The sequence below is a fragment of the Melozone crissalis genome, unplaced genomic scaffold, assembly GCF_028551555.1.
Source record: "Melozone crissalis strain CALT ecotype California unplaced genomic scaffold, PUWL_Pcris_2 ptg000017l_1, whole genome shotgun sequence".
In the NCBI taxonomy this organism is placed as follows: Eukaryota; Metazoa; Chordata; class Aves; order Passeriformes; family Passerellidae; genus Melozone; species Melozone crissalis.
Genome location: NW_026535795.1, coordinates 8,800,971 through 8,820,654, shown reverse-complemented (window position 1 = coordinate 8,820,654; position 19,684 = coordinate 8,800,971). Strand labels below are relative to the sequence as shown.

General features: G+C 46.2%; 2 protein-coding genes across 2 annotated transcripts; one reads left to right on the top strand and one right to left on the bottom strand.

The window, feature by feature from the left end:
• Window positions 1-1,595: 1,595 nt before the first annotated feature.
• Window positions 1,596-9,640, top strand: SERINC3 (serine incorporator 3). Its single transcript, XM_054274535.1, has 10 exons — window positions 1,596-1,697; window positions 2,162-2,323; window positions 2,821-3,014; window positions 3,780-3,859; window positions 4,543-4,680; window positions 5,483-5,652; window positions 6,374-6,464; window positions 6,858-7,035; window positions 7,796-8,023; window positions 8,705-9,640. Exons 1-10 carry the CDS (start codon window positions 1,659-1,661, stop codon window positions 8,841-8,843), a joined length of 1,419 nt encoding a protein of 472 aa, XP_054130510.1. The 5' UTR covers window positions 1,596-1,658; the 3' UTR covers window positions 8,844-9,640.
• Window positions 9,641-12,173: 2,533 nt separating this feature from the next.
• On the bottom strand, window positions 12,174-18,981 carry TTPAL (alpha tocopherol transfer protein like). The gene is made up of 5 exons (XM_054274536.1): window positions 18,935-18,981; window positions 17,003-17,455; window positions 16,084-16,277; window positions 14,623-14,733; window positions 12,174-13,893 (listed from the first exon to the last, which is right to left on the bottom strand). Exons 2-5 carry the CDS (start codon window positions 17,439-17,441, stop codon window positions 13,618-13,620), a joined length of 1,020 nt encoding a protein of 339 aa, XP_054130511.1. The 5' UTR covers window positions 17,442-17,455; window positions 18,935-18,981; the 3' UTR covers window positions 12,174-13,617.
• Window positions 18,982-19,684: the final 703 nt, after the last annotated feature.

The following is a 19,684-nucleotide window of genomic DNA, read 5'->3' as shown; positions in this document are numbered from 1 at the left end:
GAGCTTTCCCACTTCCATCCAGAGTTCTGTTTAACCTACAGGCCAATTTCATGGACAGTGCTCAGCAAGGAAAGGAAGGGCAGCAAAGTGGTATTAGGAAAAGGTTCTTCATCCCAAAGGACAGGCTGGAACAGGCTCCCCAGGGCAGTAGTCACAGCCCCAAGCCTGCCAGAGCTCAAGGAGTGTTTGGACAACACTCTCAGGCTCACAGTGGGATTGCTGGGCTGTACATGCATGGCTGTGACCTGGACTCCATGATCCTGATGGATCTGTCCCACCCTGGGACATTCTGTGTGATGTGAGTGCTGGGACTCTCATGGCTGTGAGCTGGGCTCCATGATCCTGTGTCACCCTGATTTTTTAAGGTTTTCTAAGCCTTCTGATGTTTACATTGTAGTAACGAACTTTCTCACACACTTTTAGTAAATAACTTATTGTTTTGCATTCTTTTATGGAGGAGGAGAAATTTCATAAACTGTTTGTCTAGTGTCATTGGAGAGGTGGCACTTTCACCCTCCAATCCACTGTCACTTTTAAAAAACTATAAATGTTAGAATCAGAAAAGAAACTTCCTTTTCTTCACCTTAAAAACAATGTGTGCACTCGTATTGTTTCATGTCCTATAGTGACAATCATGATGGATCTGTCCCAACCAGGGACATTCTGTGTGAGTTCTGGGATTCTCAGGGCTGTGAGCTGGGCTCCATGATCATGATGGATCTGTCCCACCCTGGGACATTCTATGTGATGGGAGTGCTGGGGCACAAGCACTTGTGTGTGTTACCACGATCGCTCAAGAGTGGGGATGAGTTACACATTCTGCCAGGCTCAAACAGCTTCGAGAGGCTGGGCAGGTCCCTGGCGCCCTGGCAGGGCAGGTGACAGCAGCGCCACCAGCCCCCGCGGCCATTGCACGCACCACGGAGCACACAGGCTCGACAACAAGTGGCAGAAGTGGCTCGCTTCCTCGGGCATCCCGCTGGTGGCGGTGCCGCCGGTGAGTCACGGTGACGCGGTGTCACTCCCCGGGCCGTGCCGCCTGTCACCGCGCCGGGCGCGCCCCGTGGGCTCGGGGTTACCCGGGGCACGACCCGCGCCAAGGCGCCCTGCGGGCTGCTGCTGCCCAGGGGAAGGGAAAGGCGGTGTGCTGTGTCATAGCGCCGGGCGGGGCGGTGCCAGCCCGATGCCACCCTGGTGCCAGCCCGGTGCCAATCGCCCGGTGCAGGCCCGGTGCCCGTCACCCGCGCTGCTGCCATGGCAACGGCTGCGCGCCCCGGCACCGCCGAGCGCCCCCAGCGGCCGCGGGCCGCTATGGAACTCTACCTGCCGGCTTCACTCATTGGCTGTCAGGCTGTAGGAACCGCCCACTCACTGACCTTCCGACCAATCAACATCCTCCCTTCCGCTCGCCGAAGGCGGAAGCAGTGTTGATAAACAACATCGCCCCGCCCCTGCCCTCGCTGACCCTCCCGCCCCTCCCCCTGGCGCGCGGCTGCATCGCGCCTTCTCATTGGCGGGCGGCCGTCCCCGCGCTGGGAAACAGCCAATGAGCGGCGGCGGCGGCGGCTCGGGGCGGAGCCCGGCTGGGGCCGCCCCCGGCCGCGGGCAGTGGGCGGAAGCAGGAAGCGGCGGAGGGCGGCGGCGGCGGCGGCGGCGCCATGGGGGCCGTGCTCGGGGTGTGCTCGCTGGCCAGCTGGGTGAGTGCGGGCTCCGCTCCCGCCCCGAGCCTCCCTCACACCCCGAGCCTTCCCTCACACCCCGGGGAGCGCGGTCGGCCCGCAGCGGTGCTTCTGCTGGCGGCCCGGGGTGGGACCACGCTGAACTCCCACGGGCGCCATCCCGGGCCCGCCGGATCCGGGGCGGCTCCAGCCGCTGGGAGCGGAGCGGTGCCCCCGCCTGGAGCCGGCCCTGTCCTTGCCACAGCGGGCGGCTGGCGGACGAGCCCGCCCTGGCGAGGCCCCCGGGGCAGCCCCGGCCGATAAACGCGGTTATCTGCGGGTGTTGGCGAACGCGCTGACAAAAACCCCGATGAGCGGCTTATCTGTGCGGGCCGGGAGCGGGTGTCTCTAAATGGGGCTCGGGTTTTCCTCTCGGTGTCGCCTAGCGCGCAGGTGTCAGCTTCGAGGGGAATGCCCTTACTATTCCTGTCTGTGCCCTTCAGATTCCCTGTCTGTGCAGCGGGGCCTCGTGTTTGCTGTGCCGATGTTGCCCCAACAGCAAGAATTCGACAGTGACACGGCTCATCTATGCCTTCCTCCTCCTCCTCAGCACTGCACTTGCCTGCATCATGCTGGCACCAGGCATGGAAGAGCAGCTGAAAAAGGTATGGAGGGGGAAAATCTTTTTCTGACTGTTTTAAATGCCATTACTTGTGCCAGTGACTATTGATTTTCTTTACTTGGAATGGATTATGTGTGAGACACAAACACCCAAGTGTCCTTGCTCCTGAGTTGAGAGGCTGGGTGTACTGAATAGCTTCTGGCTGAAACAGCAAATTCTGTGAATGTTCCTTTTTTAGCACATGCCTGGTCTCTGAAATCTGACCAGACCTGGAGACTGTCAGTTGTTATCAGAGGCCTGCTGCTGTGCTATCTTAATCTTCGTGGGTGAAAAGTGTTGACATGGGGAGAGACAGATGATAATGAGGTCTGAGCACAAGGTCTTTTGTTCTCTCATCTCTCAGAAGTTTGTTGGCTGAAAGCCTTGGCTGTTACAGCACTTAGAAAATGTAATTGTAAATACAGACATAAATTCACAATGGAATGTAAATTCACAATGGAATGTGAATTCACAATGGAATGTGAATTTATTTTTCCCCAGATTCCTGGATTTTGTGACGATGGGCTCCACACCCAGATCCCCCACCTGGAGGGCTTTGTCAGCTGTGATGTGTTTGTGGGGTACAGAGCTGTCTATCGTGTCAGCTTTGCCATGGCCGTGTTCTTCTTCCTCCTGTCCCTGCTCATGATAGAAGTGAAGACCAGCAACGACCCCAGAGCTTCCATACACAATGGGTATGTGTGAGCCAGCTGGCTGCCCTTCCTTGCAGCTGCTTTCCTCCTTCCAGCTCCTCTGCTGAGCACAGTGCAAATTCCTTTGTGCATACACAGACAGCTTCGGCTTTCTTTTGGACCCAGTACAGAGTAGGGCTTTGCTCTCTTTAAAAGTTCCCTGTTTATGTAAGATGTTCAGTGTGCTGGTTGAGGGTGCCACTCTGAGGTGGGGTAACCAAAAGGGGAGTGCTCTGTGTTTTCATGGGGATGTCAGATTGCAGCTAGTTTATGTCTCCAACCTTGTGCTGCCTCTGGCACTCGTTGGGTCACTCTCAAGGCCAGTCTGACTCAGCCAACAGAAACTGGTTTCTGATTGCCAATTCCCTGATTGAACTGAGTTAGTTTTGGGCTGGATGACTGAATCATCATAGAGTCATTTAATTGGAAAGGGATCTTTGGAGAGCATAGAATCCTAAAATTACAGAGTGGTTTGAGTTGGAGGAGACCTTAAGACCATCTAATTCCACTTCCCTGCTGTGGGCAGGGACATTTTCCATTGAAACTCGATGTCTCAGAGCCCCATCCAGCCTGGCCTGAGCACTTCAGGGATGGGAAGTCCTCAGCCTCCCTGGTCAGCAGGATCACATGGTCCAAAGCCCTGGTTGGAGCAGGACCAAGCTGCTTACAGATCATGTCACAGCACATGACTGCTGTGTGGGAACTGACTGTGTGTGGAGTAAGACCAATATTTATTGGTTATTCATTTATTTCTCTCTTCTTTTAAAGGTTCTGGTTCTTCAAAATAGCTGCCATCGTGGCTATCATGGTTGGAGCATTTTATATCCCTGAAGGGCCTTTCACAAGAGGTACAGTTGATGTTCATCATGGAATTCTGACTTGTATAAGCTCAAACCTTTTCACAGATTAATTGGCAATACTGAAAGTTCTTTTGTAGAAGATGCAGTTTCTGTCCATTTTTGTCGGAGTACCTTGGTCCATCCAGTGTTTTGGTGACCAGCTGAAGTTATAGCAATAAGAAATCCCTTTTCAGCTTAACAGGTTTTGGTTATTAATAATTTTTTACTTCATGCGACAGCCACTACTGAGCTGAGTCTTCTGACATTAGACTGGGGGCAACTTGGGACACTGAAAATTGCTAGATACTTCCCTAGAATCTCTGAAAAATCTGTGTGGAAACCTCTACTGTCTGGCCACATCAGAGGAACTTGAAAGGGTTGTTGACCCTCAAAGAAATGTGGGATGATGACAGTTATGTACACCAAGATGCCACATGTTAGATGTTGCCTTGGGCTGAATGTTTCCATGCTCAGCTTGACCAGCAGTGGCTGCATCCCTGAAGAGCTGGGACTCCTTCCATGCTCCTGCCAGATTGAGGCAAAGTGATTAAAAGCATCTGCATTTCTAATTACAGTTTCAGGTTTATTTAATTATTTGTTTGTTGTATAATCAGGACTTTTTTAGTTTTTAAACAGAGGTTGCATGCACATGATGAAAGCTAACTTTTTTTTTTTCTTGCACCCTTCTCTAGCTTGGTTTTGGATTGGTGTTTCTGGAGCCTTCTGCTTCATTCTTATCCAGTTGGTTCTACTTGTGGATTTTGCTCACTCTTGGAATGAGAGCTGGGTTGAGAAGATGGAAGAGGGGAATTCCAAATGCTGGTATGCAGGTAAGAATCTTAACCTGGAAAGGATTTGTTTGTGCTGGCCAGTAGCCTGCAGAATATCATTTACTGGTTTGCAGACATACCTGGAACTAAACTGCACAGTGTCCCTGAGTCACTGCTGTAAACTGCTGAAATTAATAGCAGCAATGTTTCCTTTTTCTTGTTCCATAAAATGTGAGATATTTTAGGCTTGTGAGTAGCACATCTGACAGTTCTAATAAACCACAATTGCCTGGTTTGCAGGGTGTGTGCAGAGCCTGGTTCCCTTCAAACCTGACTCTGCTGTGTCCCCAGCAGCTCAGTTGTGTCTGTGACAGTGGCTGCAGTGCCACACTGACTGTGCCTTGGTGCCTGCTCCCCAGCTGCCCACTAATTACAAAGTGCTAATTGTTGTGGTTCTTAGCTCATAGCTAATAGTGCTGCAGCAGCATTTAGTGGCTTCTTACAAAGAACAGAGTGGAAGCAAAAATGGGTGACCTCAAGCACAGGAATCCAGGGCAGGTAAATGTCCATGAGAAGTGTGCAAAAAGCACTCTCTCATTATGCCACTGTGGCCTGATACCAATTACACTAATTAAACTGCTGCTGAGAGGCAAGTCCTGTTCCCCTGATGGCAGCCCTGCTTAGTGAGCCCAAGCAGAAATTTAGCCATACCTTACAAAAATGCAATCTCTAGTCTGGTTTTGTGACCCAGACTGCCAGGTGAGGAACAAAGACTGTCTTATTGCAGTGTTAGCTGAACATTAAGCCATTTTAGATGTACTACTAAAACTATATGTGTAATGTAAATTTTTTTTTCCTGCAGCTCTGTTGTCCTGTACAAGCCTGTTCTATGCCTTGTCCCTGGTTTTTGTCATTCTTTTCTACGTTTTCTACACAAAGCCTGATGCCTGCACTGAGAACAAGTTCTTCATCAGCTTTAACATGATCCTGTGCATTACTGTCTCCATTGTTTCTATCCTTCCAAAAGTTCAGGTAGTACTTTTCTCTGCTCTTTTCTTCTGACATACCAGGCAGGGAAATGAGAAGGATGTAGTAGCAGTTCAGTCAGACATAAGAACTTTAAAACTTGGCTATCATGGCTATGCTAGTTAGGAACTAAAAAAAAAAAATAAAATCTTGCTCTGAAACCATTTTTCTACATAGTGACACATTTTCTGAAGAGAGGCTTTTTTTAGCTAACGTGGTTTTGGACTTTGTTTCCCTGTGGAGGGCTGCTGGCATGGTTTTAGTGGTGAAGGCCCTGGTAGGACAGAGGAGTCTGTTAGGGAGTAGCAAAGTAGCTGGGGATTTATTTGCTTAATACTGTGCCTTTGAAATTAGGGGTAAACTTGTTTAATATGAGATGTTACTTGATTCTGAACTGGTATTGCTCAAATCACATGCTAGATTCACATCTACAAAATTGTAGGAAAATGTTGAGATTAACTCAGTAACAGCCTGTAACTGAGTCTTGGGCACAAAAAAAAAAGGATTTGGTTTGCTTTTTCTTTCTCTGTTTGAGTTGCTTTTTTGCATAAATTATATAACTCCAAGGAATTTCTTCCAGTCTTTCAAACATAGAACAAAGGCCAATGCATTTCTACAGCAATGGTTTTCATGCTAGTAATGGTTTCATCTGTGGCAGTGGGGTAAAACCATCCAGCTCTAGGTAAACCTTGCCTTTTTCACCTTGGCTGCTTCTGCTTTGGAACAGGAGCATCAGCCTCGCTCTGGCCTCCTCCAGTCCTCTGTCATCACACTCTACACCATGTACCTCACCTGGGCAGCCATGTCCAATGAGCCTGGTAAGCAGCACTCTGTCTTGAGTTCCATATTTTGGTGTGAAAGCAGAAGTTGATGGTTTTTACAGATCACTCTGTGGGAATTGCTGATCTGTTCAGATCAAATCCAGTGAGGCTGAAAACCTGACTTGACTGAAACCATCAAACTGCCTCTTTGCAGAACAAAACTGGAGTGTTGTAAGGGGGGAAAAAGAAACAGTGTCAGGGCATTCTGATGTTATTTATTTATTATACCCTTGTCTAGCTCACAGGCAGGAAAAACATTGCAGGCAATTTCTGCCTCTGGAGAATTGAAGAGATCAGCAGTTAGAGGGAATGAAAAATTGCAAGCTTACCTGTCATCTTTTCTTAGCTACATGCTGGCATCTCTCTAATCTGCCTTGAAATCCCTTTCAGAAAGAAACTGTAACCCAAGTCTGCTGAACATCATCACCCAGATAGCTGCACCCACAGCTGTTCCAGCCAATGCCACTGTCCCTCCTGCCACTCCTGCTCCACCCAAGTCCCTGCAGTGGTGGGATGCCCAGAGTGTTGTTGGACTGGTTATCTTTGTCCTTTGCCTCTTGTATTCCAGGTAGGGTCTGCACTGCTATGCAGTGATAAAGAATTGGGGTTTGCCTTCTTTGTTTGAATCTAGTGCAAAATGTACCTGCATTTATTCACATCCAGCTGCTGTCTCAGGCCTGAGGCCAAATGTGGCTCATAAACCTGCATTTTGCTTTGTGCATGAGGATAAGCCTTGTAAGCCAAATCCAGATAACAGAACAACATGTGTTACAAGGTGATTGGAGGGATGGAGCACCTCTCCTATGGGGAAAGGCTGCGAGAACTGGGTTTGTTCAGCCTGGAGAAAGGAAGGCTTTGGGATGACCTAATTGTGGCTTTTCAGTGTCTGAAGGGAGCCTGCAAGAACATAGAGACTTTTACATGGATTAAAACTGGGTAAGTTTAGATTAGATACTAGGAAAAAAAATCTTTACTGTGAGGGTGATGAGGCACTGGAATGGTTGGTCCAGAGAAGTTGTGGGTGCTCCATCCCTGGAAGTGTTCAAGGCCAGGCTGGGTGGAGCTGTGAGCAGCTTGGTCTAGGTGTAATGTGAGATAATCTTTTGGGTTCCTTCCAAACCACACCTTTCTATGATCTGGGACTAGGAATGCTGTTTAAATAAGTTAAAAAAGCTTGGATGAAAACAGTTGGAGGGATTTCCCAGTGCTTCCAAATGATGATTTGCTATTCCCATACATTCATTGTGGTTCATTGCTTGCTTGATTATCAAACACAGCTGATGACAAAAGGAGTTGTTAACCAGGTCTCTGTTTGGGTTACACTGCAGCATCCGCTCCTCAAGTAACAGCCAGGTGAACAAGCTGACCCTGTCAGGCAGTGACACTGCCATCCTGGAGGACACTGTGGGGACAGGCAGTGGCACAGCCGAGGAGGGCGAGGTGCGCCGTGTCACGGACAACGAGAAGGATGGTGTCCAGTACAGCTACACCTTCTTCCACTTCATGCTCTTCCTCGCCTCTCTGTACATCATGATGACACTCACCAACTGGTACAGGTGAGAGCCACAGGGGAGCTGTGGGTTCTGTGTGGGTGGGAGGGTGGTGAAGGGGCTGTCCCTGTGCCAGCTGCAGCAGAGCTGTGCCTTCTCAATTTAGTGTTACTCAGTTAAGGTGAGAGAAGGCAGCATGGCACAGTCAGCAGCTCTGGTTCCAGGGCACTACTGCAGAGCTGCACGGGCAGAAGGTGTGGCTGCCATTCTTCAGCTGGAGGAGTAGCAAGAAGGATACACATGGAATTGGTTTCAGGTGGCCTCCTGCAAAGTTTGTTAGAAGCCAGCTTGCTGTTAGTGGCTTTTCAACCTGGCAAAGATGTGCAGGGACAGCCATATCTGCTGCTTATCAGAGATGGGGGGATTTCCTACATCTGTTGGAAACTCTTGGGCATACCCTCTGCTGCTGCAGCTCAGAACCACTGCTCCCAGGACATTGTATAAATTAGCAAATATTTCCTTGAACAGCATCATATGAGCATGAGCAAGCAGGTATGAAAACTGGGTTCCAAGACCCACAGCCTGTGATGGAGCCACAGGAAACTGCTGGCTTAGTTGTCTATGCTCTCACAAAGGGTCTTGATTGGAGTGCCCCAAAGGATTGCCCTCAATTCAGATCCATGAGAGGTACCAAGGAACAGGGGGAGGTGCTTTCTGTGTCTACTAATGGACTTCTTTACTTTTTAGCCCTGATGCAGATTTCAAAACCATGACAAGTAAGTGGCCAGCCGTGTGGGTGAAGATGACCTCCAGCTGGGTTTGTCTGCTTCTCTATCTCTGGACCTTAGTGGCTCCTCTTGTCCTTACTAATAGAGACTTCAGTTAAGTTCCTGCACCTTCTGAGCTTACAACAGTGGGGAACTCTTTGCTGACAGCCAAAATGTTCATTTATTGCTTTAGTTACTGTTCCTTATGTTGGTATTAAAATGCAGTTGGATAGACAGTTATGTATTGCATAATGCTTGATGCAGCACCAAAATTATCAGTTATCTTTCTATTTTAACCTTTACCAGGGTTATCTTATTACTGCATTTTTAAAATTCACTACATCTGTGTTGTCAAAGCACAAAATAAATTATCTATTCTGTCCAAAAGCCACAACCTTCTACTGAATAGAAGTTAACATTTAGTTAAATATGAAGTAATATATTTTAAAGAGCAATTATAATCAGCATAATGCACTACTCTGCTCATGCTTCAGTTTCTGGAAGTGTAAGCCATGCTGCTTGATTTTTACATTCCACTGCTAAAGTTTATTTACAGGAAAAGTTTATTTAAATTACTTAACTTTGTGTTGTGGCAAAAAAGCACCCTTACTCCTCACCAAAAGAACAACTCTGAAGTTGAAAAACTGGTTAACAATTCTTTTAAGACAAACTTGCCCTTTTTAAGAGGCAATTTCTATGGTAACTTCTTTTTTAGAATGTTTGCCAAATAGAGTGGTAAGTGTATGAGTAGCTTAATGAACTTTATGATTATGTTGGAAAATAGAGCTTATTGATTGATTGGTTTCAGTTGTCCAATATGCTTAATAAAAGTAACACACATGGAATTATTATTATTATTGGCTCTAAGGCATTTGCACTGTAAACTCATTTGAATAAAGCAAACTAACTACTGAAAGTGGCCCAGCTCTGTTGAAGTGTTAAGAAGCAGCAGTTCCTTCTCCAGTGGAAAATGCCACATGCAGTGTCCAGGTGGATGTGACTGGTTGTTTTATCTGTGCAGTAAATACTAAGTGACAGATTTTTTTGAAACGAACAGTATTTTGTGTGAGTCTGTGAGTGTCAAATCCTGTTCCTTGAAGTTGCTCAGATCAGGTAAACTTTTGTTTCCAGCAGAAAGCAAAACCTTTTGCTAATGCAGTGCTGTGGTGATTATGTGTAAATGTGGAACTTGTGTGTTGTTACTGACATTTACAATAAAATATCCCAACATGACACAAGACAAACATATTGAAAATATCAAATGAGCAGCTGTTACAATGTGTTTAATCACCCAGTCATGCATCATAAACTTACACATTTTTGACAACTTTGTATTATAAAATGCAATATAAAAATAAATTTTATCAAAATAAGATGTACACTTAATCACCCAACACCTCTAGGCTCACATATAACAGAAAGCAAAATTAATATTTGTATAAGACAATGATTAATTCAAGCCAAAATGGTATAAATGTAACAAAATGATACTTAAAGACATTTAATGATACAAGATTGAACAAAAACGATACTTCAGCCAGTTCCTGAAAATACCTCAGGGCTCATAACATCCATTTACAAGAGTATAAATTCAAGTACTTGTATGTACAGTTTGCAGCTACCTTTTGTGCCATCTAATGCCAATGCAGTTCAAGTATCCTTCCTTATTATCTGTTGGATTTGGCAGGGATGGCTTATGTACTGGAAAAGGCATATATAAGCATGGAAAACAAAGTTATTTCAAGTGGGAAGAAGGAAAACATTGGTTGTAGTGCTGTAAAAACAAAAAACCAAACAACCCCCAAGCAAAAAAATACACCCCTCCTATAAGCTTTTCCTAGCTGTTCTCTTATCTTGCAGATAAGGAGATCCTATACATGACACAAATGTTTAATTTTCCAAACATGAGAAATTCTGGGAACAAACTGATGTCTTTGCTACTAAGTGCTAAAGCTCAAAGAACATTCTCAGCTCTGCAGCCAGGCACACTTAAACCAGAGCTGTGCTTGCTGTAGGACATGCCAAGCACTGCTCTGAGAGACTTCAGGGTTAGAGACACAGCTCAGTGAAGCTGCAAATCCTGCCTCAGTTCTAAAGCCAAGGAACAGCAAATCAGAAATAACAGATGCCTGATAAAGCCTGGCTTAATTCAGCATCCTGACATCCACTGCCCAGAAGCCAGCTTCAAGAAAAAGAAGTTCTGGAAGCACAAGACTGGCACTTTTCAGCATTGGCAGGTGTGGTGGTTTAACCCCAGCCAGCACCATGGCTGCTCAGTCACACAGGGCCACACCAATTCCTATGAAGAAAATTCTACCCTAGCACCACCCTCGAACATCATTTATTATGTTTAAATCATATTCTTTATTCCTAGTGAGCAGAGGAAAGAAGAGGGTGAGGTGGATCTATTCTGCCTACTATTTAAGGCATGCAAGAAAATATAAAAGCCTGAAAAAGGGTGAGTTTAGTAGAGGTTCCTCAGCCTTCTGCTGAGCACCACTAGGTTTATTTCTCTTTGAAGGACACTAAACTGAATTTTGAATATCCATCCTCCCTCTCTAACAGTTACAAAAGGGGATGAAAGGAACTGTTCCTACAATCACTACAGCCCCACTTCTAACCCTGCAACACAATTAAGCAATTATCAGTGAGGCCTTAATCTCTAGGTAAATTGATCCATTCTGTTTTTTTCAGTGGTACATTGTACAGGAATTAAGAGGAAGTAAAACAACAGAGGCATCACTCTCTTCTAGCATTCAGCAGTGTGGGCAGCCACTGATCTGTCCAAGTCCTGGTGCTGTGTGCTACTGGCTTCTAGGTGGCAAAAAACTGAATTAATTTCTGCAAAACAGAGCATATTCTGGTCACAAAGGAGGAGCTGCCTAGCAGTACTCTTTTACCTTAAGCAGATGAAAAGGGTAGTTGGTTTATTCCCTGCACTAAAGGTAACAGTTACCAAAGGGGAGTTAAAATTGACTTCTAAAGGTAAGAAAAATGAGATGCTTTCACTGAGGAAAATTAATCTCTTCCCACCTTTAATCTACAACTGTTCCTGTGATGAGTTTTCTGCTCCTATAGATTCTGAGCTGCCACACAGAAAAGAAAAAAAGCTTCATGGTTTTACCCTTTTCATAACCTAGTCTCTTTCTACAATGTCAGGATGACAGGTATGGCATTTGCCACCCTTTAATTCCAGGATGAGGTCTGCTGCCAGGTCAGGAAGTCATTACAGAAGTCTCCTTTTGGCAGTGCAGTCATGCTGCAAGGGGGCTAAGAGGAAAAAAGACATCCAAAACAGTTTGGCACTTTGAAAAATGAATGTCTGAGATCCTCAAGATAATTTAGTTTTATATTTACAGAAACGTAACTGGTTTGGCACTAAATCAAGATTTCATCCAGAGAAAGTGCTCTAGTGATAAGTTCCCAATTAGAAGGGATGGTCTTTTCCACCAAAGAGTGAATTATTTCACTTTGAAGTAACAGACTGTGCTTTCCTCGTCCTCGTGAGGTTTCCTATGTCCACACCATTATAGTGCAGAAAAATGTGTGCAAAGAGTGTGCTCAGAGTTAAGTCAAGACCATTAAATAAAATGAACTTGGGGAGTGGGAACAGCTTATTCAGACACAGGTATCTTACCTGGTTTGACATCAATGTTAGTTCTGTCTCTAGACAAAGACCTAGAAGCACAGGCATACAAGTTATGGGTAAATATCACAGAGATGATTCAAGTCTAAGTCCATACAGGAACATGACAATCAAAGACAAAAGAGGTCAACAAAGTTAAAAACCAAGTTGTAACATTTCACAGAAGAGCTGACAAGCACAGTGAACAAAATGCTACAATATCAGGAAATTTAAAAATGTGCTTTTAAAAAGCCTGTATGCATTTGGTTTCACAGACTTAAAACTCAAATTTAGCCCAAAGTAACAAGCTAAAGCAGCACCTTGCTGTCCTACATGAAGTATTGCCTTCTATACATCACATGCCAACTGCTACAAAACCTCCTCACACATCCTGGGTATGAGGTACTTACCCAATTCCTATCTCAAGCAGAAAAGAACTGTCAATGTGGGGAAGTGGCTGACACAGCTTTCTTTTATTTGGTCCTGAACCTCATTATTTGGGGCTGTTGTCCAATCAAAAGCCTTATTCAATGATCTGAAAAAGGTGCTGTTTTCTGAAAATGAAGATTGCATCTGCTCTATAAACCTTGGTATAGATGTTATGGTAGTTGATCCATCAGTCACATTTCCTCCAACTGTGAAGAAGTTTAAGAGATGATCTCCATACATGAGTATTCATGAGTAAATTTTGTTCTGTATAAATTTGAAAGAAATATTCACTGAGATATTTCAGAAACACCAACTCACAATCTGAACCACATGACAGAGGACAGGCCAAATTAGACTTCTATGGTTTTAAGCAATCTTCACTACAGAATTATATTTTGCAGGGTTCAAAAGCCATTTTCTTTCTTTCACCAGTCTTTCATTACTGGTGTTTGCAGAAGGGGAAGAGACCAGATAATCACAAAGCTCATAAATCATCCTCACTTTTCACCTGTGTGGGGTGAGGACAAGAGACTGTCAAGCTTACCTATCTGCAATAATTTTTTTCCCTTTATCATTAGAAAGAAGAGGCCAGTTTGCACCATTCACACAGAGGTTGATGAGCCTCAAGTCTTCTAGAAAACTTGTGCTCTTTGCTTTTACCCTCCCCGAACTCTGCCCTGCCCCCATTGTGCCCTCTCCAGCTTCCTTTGGTTCTACAGTGTAAAGTGCCTCAGCAGTCTGTCCCCAAACTGCAGGTTTAGGAGTAAGGCAGAGTTCACAACATCACCTAGCAGAGCAGATCTTAACTGTGCTGGAAACAACTTCCCTCCTGTGGTTTGTCAGTAACAGTAATAGAGCTGAGGTTTCATCCCTCGCAGGGAATCATCACACTGCTTTTCATCAGCATCCCCACTCACTAGCAGGTCGTGGGGAGAGCTGTCACAGGGCAGCACCAGCTCTGAGAAATCATGCAGGAAATCCTCTTCAGAGGCCAGCAGCAGCTCGTTCCAGGCAGAGATGTCCAGCTTGCCTGCAGTACCACCATACTCCTCAGGAAGGATCACCGGAGGAATGTTTTGGTGAAGGGAATTCAGATCACAGCCATGAAGAAAAAACTGAAGGAGAAAGCAAAAGAGCTTTAAAGTGCACATCAAACACTTTGCAGCAAACTACTGGAACACTCAGCTAACAAGCTTATTCTGAGCTAAAGAATAACTTTAAGAAGTGATGTGTTCATGGGCAAGGGGCAGCACAGAACAGTGGGCAGGTACAGTGAGGCACACCAGTGAGAGAAGTCCTGAGACAAAATCCACACCTTGTGCAGATTAAATCCCAGCAAGAGAGACTGGACATGTGCCTGGGCTCAGCTTCCAGATTCAGTTCATCCCCAAGTTTGCTCATGGGATTTAAAGTACTTATCCTTGTGAGCAAAAAAATTCATCCTTGGCAACCACAGTCCAGTGGAGAGGACACTTGTGCCACACAGGACCCTTGGCTAAGGGAAAAGAGCAAGGAAGGGGCAACACAGTGCTCCTGTGACACCACCTCATGAACTAAGTGCTACTGGGCCAAATGATCCAACCACAGAGATAATGTCCTGGATGCAGAGCATATGTACTAAAGTTCCACATTAATATTTTGCCAGTATTGAGTTCCTCAAAGTTTCTGTCTCACAGAATTTTACCAACAGGCATATTTTTTAAAATTTAAAACAGAAAATAAAACGGCACCAACATTTTTCTAACTGTCAAGTATTATAATTTTTCTTTTTTTTTAACTTAAGAGTGGCCAAGCTAGGAACTTAAAAACATTAATATTAATGTTAAAATCACATAGATCCTTACCCTGTTTGCAATCTTTTCCTTCAGAAAAGGCTTGATGATTGCAAATATTCCTTTAAATATACGAGGCTCATTTATTATGTTAACAGCCTTTATTCGAATGGGGAATCCATCCTGAAGGGTAAAGAAGATTTTTATAATGCAGTTTAAAAAACATTTGTCATCTTTCTCTTTTTAAAATTTTCTGAGACTGACTGCCAGCACAACCCACTGGCTCCCTAACTTTAATCTGAGGTACCAACATAAACCAATACAGGAGAAATTCAACTTCTCATGGGATTTTTGCTGCAGAAATTTATTTGCAGAAATATTTTTCATAGGCAAAAGCTCATGATCACCACTTAAGAACTCAGTGAGGTTTCTTTCCTTATAACCAGCTCTACGTATATCAGTCAGTGCTTGCAGTGAAAAGCAGCCAAGAGGCACTGCTGGAATATTTTTCTCCATAGGAACATCAGTGAATTACCTCATCTTTACAGGAGGTAAAGATAAGGTTGATGCAACAGATTTATATTCCACCATCCTTTATGTCCTCCCCAAGTCCAGCTATCGTTTTGTGAATGTATTCTCATGGCTTTATGTACAAGTTAAATATGGGCTTACAGTTAAATGACACATTTAAATCATAATGTAAAGGAGTGAGTTCTTATAAAGGCCTTCCTTAACTCAGCAGCCTCATCTCCTACGCTCTCCTGACTCACCCCATCCTTCCTGATCCCACGGATACAATGAAGGATGTAACCAGCTCAGGCCACAACAAAAGCAATGATGGAATGAACCCATTCAAGAGAAGTTTACTCATCTCACTCCTCCAGGCTGTATCAACATCCAATGAAATCATCAGACCTTTGGCCACTTTGGCCAGGCTACTCCTGAGTCCTTTCCCCTTCCTGTGTTTATACCCTTGCTCTAACTTGCTTTTCAACACTTCCCCTCCACACATCCAGGCACAGCTGTCTTCATTATATCTCTTGTGCTAGAGAAGCCTCTGCCCTCAGGGCATGGATCGAAATCCTCCTCAAATCCCACCCATTCAAAAGTCCTTCTAACATTTTTGCAGCAGCAGCACCTGAGCTGGAGCCTGCACTTGCTCCATGGCTGGCTCCATCTCAGCTGACAGGAACCATTTAAACACCAGGCCATTTCCTCTCTGTCTCATCCCTAACTGTAATTCTCTGCTCTCTTTCTTCATTACCACTACCCAGCAGAACTGCTTTTGTCTGTTCCAACTCAAAGTCTGCATTTCTAATGCAAATTTAGTTTTAGGTATGCAAAAGTCAAAAAAAGGGACAAGTGAGGTAAGTTGGCTGTTAGGGTGTGAGAAACTGGCTGGGCAGAGACTTGTTTAACTCTGTTAGTGAAAGCCAAGATGATGACATTTGTGGTGACATAGTCAAGAACTCTACACACAGCAGCAGTTATTTACAATGCACAAGCTTATTTTCCCACCAGTTCAGGTCTTACCTGAAGAATTCCAATCACTTTTTTGGCTACAAAAGGACCAAAATGAGACGCCTTAGATAAGCTGACTCCTTTGTAGTCTGCCAGGATTACAATTCCATTCACCTGGGTCTCTTCGGACTGAATGAGTTTTTCTAAGGTTAAGTATATGGCACGAATGTTCTCAGTAATCGGATAATTACTGGGTGTCCACCTGTCTGAGGTTACAAGACAGGGATGGTAAGTTGGAGAGTGAAGATAAGCTAACAATACACATTCCAAAAAACTGATTTTCTGTTCTCCTGGACTCAAAAGTTACTCTGTATAGCCACAGTTCTAGTTCAGAGCAGCCTTTCTTAAGCACGAGGTAAATGGCAACTCATGTTTACTTCAGGGAGCAAAGGCAATGGTTTTAAGAACCCCGTTCTCCACCCAGCACAGCTCATTAAAAGCAGCTTCAGCTCAGAAAGAAGGCAGGTAAATGGAAAAGAGGAGAATGAATGGAGAGAAATTTACAGCAAGCCTGGCAGCACCAAAAGCACATGAAAAACTCTGATTATTTACACAGGAGTCAGAGCTATAGGTTTCTCTCTCTGCTTATTGTAAAAACATTATGAGCTTCTAAGGGTAGGCCAGCAGCCCTATTTCAATTTGAGTGACTGCATAATAATTTTCCTTGAGAAATTATATTTCCTTGAAAATTTTCATCGACCCACCTCACTGCATTTTCATTTTGCCATGACTGCAGTTACTGCTGACACAGGAAAAGGAACTGGAATGATGCTGGCTAAGGACCAGCATGTCCCTTCCCCAGTCAGCTTTTCAAATTTGAGAGAGCCCACACACTCTGTGCAAGTCAGCACTGCTCAGAGCAGAGCAGGGACAGGCTTTTGGCCCAGACACACCTCGAGGACAGGGCACAGACACACTCAGGGCTGGGTACCTGGGCGGATGCACACGACGTGACGTCCCTGCGGGTCCCGGTGGGGCAGCACAGTGACAAAGCCTGACTCCAGGACAGGCTTTATTGCAGATGGCTTCAGGTTACTGAACACCTCTGGCCAGGTCCTCCTGCAGGTGTGGTAGTTCACCAGGAGCTGAAGAGCTCGATCGTAATCAAACTTCCTGGCTCGGAGGAACCTCAGCAAAAAAGCATCGTCCAGGCAGGTGCCCAGGGAGGGATAGTCCTTGCACACCATGTCCCTGAGGGCCTGCACGTCACGGAGCCTCCACTCAGGCTTCTCCTGCAGCTCCTCCCGGGCTTTGGTAACAAGATCAGGAGACAGGGTACACACATACTTTGGCCGGTCTGGCAGGAGCTCACTGTCTGATGGAGACCCTGCTGACGGACTTGTCCTGGTGCAGTCGCTGTCTCCTGACATAATGCTGCAGGAATCTGTCAAAAAACAAGTGCTGCACATGACAAACAAACCCACAGACTTAAAACCGCAGTGACTGTTCACATATTTATTATCTTCTGTATCCCTGTTTCCTAACTGAAGATGCTGCCTTTCCAAGAACCAGCACCACAGTCAAGGCACAAGGTTCATTTTAATTCTCCTATCAGGATTAGAAAGTGCAAGTTACCCTAATCTCTTTATCCTACCTAGCAGGTAGAGTGCTACCTTGGATGAAACCTAACCAATTAAAGTTAAAATACAGAATGACACGGCTTCACTGCAAAACACAGAATTTAATTTGCTTTAACATTTACTCCCTATGCCCAGTTGAAAACTAAAGCAAAGCAAACATCCCAGTTTGTCATGATTCTCACACTTGAATTACACCCTTTTCTGAGAAGCTCTCCCATCTAAGCCCAGACAGCCAGTGTTTTCCTTAACTTCTCTGGCAAACACATGCACTTACCAACACCTCTGCCCAGGGCAATGTTTTGAGCCATTCAGGAGGAGCAGCACTCAGGAATACAAGAAATGGCTGCAGTGCACAGACTGGATGAGCATGTAAGAAATTGCAGACTCTTATGCCAGCACTGCATGGATATTGAGGCTAGTTTAATCTAGTTTTAACTTTTCAGTGTGATGTCAGTATGTCTGATCTGTGAGCTGGAATTCCAAATCCAGTCACAAGTGGACAGAGATGAGTAAAAATTAGAAAATCACGAGCCTGCCATAATTCCTCCAGCTGGACCCGGGGCTGGCAGTGAAACACGGCTTTATTTTGCTGAGCTGTTGGCACTCAGTCACCCACAGCACATCACACGGAACTGGTGCCACAGGGACACTTGTCACCATAGCCGCCCTCCTCCTGCACTGACAGAGCCCTCAGTGCCCCGCTCCCAGCTCCCCTTCCCCAGCTGCTCGGACGGCACGGGCACCGCTCCCAGGGAGCGATGTACCCCGGGGTACAGCCAACCCTGCCGGAGCGGCCAGGAGGCTGCCAGGGACCGCCAGGTCCCGCAAAGCTCCCGGGCCCGCACCCACCCGTACCGGAGCTCCGGGCCCGCAGCCCGCCCGTACCGGAGATCTCGGCCCCGCAGCCCCCCGGCCCACAGCCCGCCCTTATCGCAGCCCCCGGGCCCGCAGCCCGCGCGTACCGGAGCTCCCGGCCCACAGCCCGCCTGTACCGGATCTCCCAGACTCCACACCCGCCCGTACCGGAGCTCCTGGGGCCCGCACCCACCCGTACCGCAGCTCTCGGCCCCGCACCCACCCGTACCGGAGCTCCCGGCCCTGCAGCTGCCGGCCCCACACCCGCCCGTACCGGAGCTCCTGGGGCCCGCAGCCCATCCGTACCGCACCTCCCGGCCCCGCAGCCTGCCTGTACCGGAGTTTCCAGACTCCGCACCCGCCCGTACCGCAGCTCCCGGCCCCGCACCCGCCCGTACCGCAGCTCCCGGCCCCGCACCCGCCCGTACCGCAGCTCCCGCGGAGCAGCCGCGTCCCGACCCCGCCGCCCCGGAACGGCCCCGGCCGCTCGGAAATGACGCGCGGGCCGCGCCTGCGCCATGGCCCCGGGGCGGGCCCGAGAGGGCCCAGAGTGACCGGCGGGGGTGGCGGCGGTGCGGTTCGGCCCGGGCCCGGGCCCGAAATCCGGGCTGCCTCTGTGTTTGGCAGCTGCTCCAGGGAGCGAGGGGGAGGCCCGGGGACGCTCCCCGAAGGGACATCTGTCCTTCAGTGCCACCTCATCCTCTGCGACAATGGCAGCCAATACCTCCAGCCGTGAGCCACGAAGGCAGAATTTTATATATATAACACATACATGTATATATACGTATACACGTATATACATATACGTGTATAGATATATATTACACATATGTATACACTTATATGCATATATCTACACACAAATATATATGTGTAAATAATACATATATTTTATAAACCACATATTATAAATACATTTTACACTTCTAAACTACATTTTATATGTATAGAATGTATTAAGAATGTATTATGTATGAAATACACTTTTATTATGTATATATATGTATATATATACATATGTATGTGTACATATACATTTAAATACACTTGCATGTACACTTACATGTACATATGGATATATGTATGTTATGTGAGTATATAATATATAATATTGTTATATAATATATGTAATTATATAACACAGCAAGTATATTGACGTATATAATCTATAGATTATA